The 3,153-nt window shown below is 50.6% G+C and overlaps 1 protein-coding gene across 1 annotated transcript in view; it reads right to left on the bottom strand.

Moving 5' to 3' along the window:
- Col6a3 (collagen type VI alpha 3 chain) overlaps positions 1–3,153 on the bottom strand; it is an 83,111-nt gene that overhangs the window by 36,461 nt on the left and 43,497 nt on the right. The window contains exons 10-11 of the mRNA XM_055616849.1: positions 1,558–2,157; positions 457–794 (exon numbers count right to left, since the gene is read on the bottom strand). Of these exons, the coding sequence (XP_055472824.1) occupies positions 457–794; positions 1,558–2,157 (938 nt within the window). The remainder of the gene's footprint in view (positions 1–456; positions 795–1,557; positions 2,158–3,153) is intronic.

Below are 3,153 nucleotides of genomic sequence, written 5' to 3'. Positions count from 1 at the left end.
GCACTGTGGTGAGTGTGTATGTTTTGTATATGTGCAGTGTGGTATGTGTGTGTGTGTGGTGTGTGTGTGTGTGGTGTGTGTGGTGTGTGTGTGGATGTGCTGCGGATTATGTGTGATGCAGTGAGTGTGTGTTATGGAGGCATGTGTGTGTCTTATGATGTGCGTATATGTATGTGTACAGAGGGAATACAGTCAACATATCTTACTTAACAGGACTATAATTAAAAATGAATCCATCACAGATTCAACTCTTCTAGGCTGTTGGGAGCCAAGAGAAGCTCTCAAGAGGAAGACGACACGTGGAATTATGGTCATTCCGTAAGAAAGCAACTTCCCTCAGAGGTGCTGACCACCCCGTCCTGCCCGCTGTGATGGATGCCAGTCACTCAGGACGAGCTTCCCGGAGCGAGAGGAGCCCCCGCACTGCACGAGCGCTCCCGGCCCCGGCCCGCTCACCTTCACGCTGTCGGGAGACGACTGCCTGAACTTGTTTTGATACAGCTTCAGCGTGTCAGCTGTGAGGGTGTATGGGTGCTGACTGCGCATGTTGCGGAACTTCTCGAACAGCTCGGGCTGGTACTCCGCAAAGTCAAAGGCCTCCACCGGCCCCGAGGGCGTGTTGGCCACCACCGACACCTGCACGGTGGGCAGCTGGCTGCCGCTGCAGCTGATCCGTGGCATCTGGCTGATTCTGTTCAAGATGGCGTCCACCTTGGACTCGAGGCCCTTCTGACTCACAAACACGTTCTGATCTCGAGATCCATCAAACCCCAGGATGACTTCCAGATTGCAGGCTGGTGAGGAAAGATCAGGTAAAGAGCAAATGAGATCTTCAGGTGTGAACTCAGAGGAGCAACTTCATACAACTCCTCTGAGGGCCAGGAACCAGAACTTCGGACCATTTGAATATATGTTTGCTCTTTAGTGGAGGAGTTGGGCACAATAATGTACATTTGATATTTAAGTATATCTCGAGTTGGTGTTTGTTTGTTTATTTTTGAGACAGAGTTTCTTTGTGTATCCCTGGCTATCCTGGAATTAGCTCTGTAGACCAGGCTGACCTCAAACTCACAAAGATCTGCCTACCTCTGCCTCCCAAATGCTGGGATTAAAGCCATGCACCATCATCTTGAGGCTCAAGTTGGTATTTTAAATTAAAAACACTTCAGAAGACAAATGTCCCAACCCAGTCAGCCAATCCAATAAATATATATATCTGCAACTGAGAGGGACACCTATAAGCCCAGCACCATCCTGTTTGGGAATTTTGTGAATTCCAGGTCAGTCTAGGCTTCAAAGCAGATTATGTTTCAAAAGAAAAAAAAAATGTCTTTAAAGATAAGTGAGTCTAAACCATCTGGGGAATCAAATAGTAGAAAAAACAAAAACACAAAACTAAAGCTTTTAAGACTTTGACTCCTAACCTGGGAGAACCTTCTAGAACAGTGCATAGGTGAGCATGGAGGACTCGAATAAATGAGCCTGAGGGACTCACAAGGTGGCACTGAGGGACAGTCAGCATCAGCAGGAAAAGCGAGCTGTGCCCTCGCCAATTACCTTTGGAAACATCCGTCACGCCGGGACAGAGGGTCTCGTGCATGGCGTCATGCAGGGTCTCCAGAACCGTCTCGCTCAGCTCAGACAGCTCCTGCACGCTGCCCACCCGGAACGCCGTGGCACTGTTGGAGGCTATCTTCCCCACCTCCTCAGAGTCGATGTTCCTCACGCCAACAGCAAACACCTTGACGCCTTTCTGGGTGAGGGCCAGGCTCACATCCTGGGCGTCCTCCACCGACTTCCCGCCTGTGATCACGAAGGCGATCTGAGGGACCCGCTCATCCAGGCGGCTGCCGGCGCTGGGCACAAAGTGATTCAGCCGCAGGTGCTCCAGGCCCACCTTGGTGTTGGCATGCCTGCCTCCTTTGTAGACCACTTTGCTGATGGCATCAATGATCTGCCTCTTGGTAGAAAATTCCCTGAGGAAGAATTCGTCCGTGGGGTCTGAGTTGTACTGGACCAGCCCCACTCTGATGGAATCGCCATCTTCATAGACTGTGTCCACTATTTCAGATACAAAGCGGAGCACTTCCTGGAAACTGTCCCTCCGAAAATTGATGGAACCATCCAGCAGGAAAACAATGTCTGCCTTCTTCTTCTCTGCAAGTGAGCACAAGGAAGATGAGGAGAGCTCAGGCCTCCAAGCTAAGAACATGAACACACACACTGCAAATAAAAAAAAATAAAATAAAACTAACATTTCCACTACTTCGTTGGTGAGGAGCCTTCACTCTATGCCAGGCCCCTCTGGCTCCATTCTGCAGACAGTACACTAGAAACTGTGAGATAAGTGACGAGTCACCTAAATAAATGGGAAAGGAGGCATAAGAACTCTGCAGACAGGCCCCAGTTGCCTGACTGCATGGACCAGTGCTGTGAGAGCAAATAGGGACCTGAAGTCGGTACTCCTCCATTTCAGCATTTCAGGAAATGCCACTGATGCTTATCTTTTTGGTCAAAGGTAAGAGATATCCTCTGGCAGGAGTGAGGAGAGATGACTTAGGGACAGAGCAAGGAAGGGTCGGAAGAGACCCATTAAAACATGGGAAGGAGACGCCTCAGCTTCAGCTGCGTCCAGCTTCTACTCAGCTAATCAATATTAGACCAAAGGAGGAGACTGGAGTCAGTGTGAGGAATGCAGCCCACTCAGCTCAGAGAGGCGAACAGGGACTGTGGACCCTTCAGAGAAGGCAGCCCTGCCTGAATGCACCAAGTGTCTGAGGGACAGGGAGGAGCGAAGCCAGGTGAGGGGTCTGGAGGGATTGGGTTAGGGTCTCGTAGGCGAGAACTTGGAACATGGAGAGGCTGTATGTAGGGTAGCCCTGGTGACCATATCAGTCAAAGGAAACAAAGTGCCTAGACCGCAATACGTAAGCCACCATGAGTGTGTGTCCAGGGGGACACAGACTGGCTGAGTCCAGCCCATGTAGGTGATACCCAGGGACACCCACATCAAGCCTGTCAGTGGCCTACAGTTGACCTCAGGAAAGCTGAAGGACTCAAGCCTGTCAGTGGCCCTACAGTTATCCTCAGGAAAGCTGAAGAACTCAAGCCTGTCAGTGGCCCTACAGTTAACCTCAGGAAAGCTGAAGGACT

This window comes from Psammomys obesus, unplaced genomic scaffold (genome assembly GCF_907164565.1).
Source record: "Psammomys obesus unplaced genomic scaffold, mPsaObe1.curated_primary_1811, whole genome shotgun sequence".
Classification (NCBI taxonomy): Eukaryota; Metazoa; Chordata; class Mammalia; order Rodentia; family Muridae; genus Psammomys; species Psammomys obesus.
The sequence above is the reverse complement of the archived record's forward strand: the minus strand, read 5'-3'. Positions and strand labels throughout refer to the sequence as shown.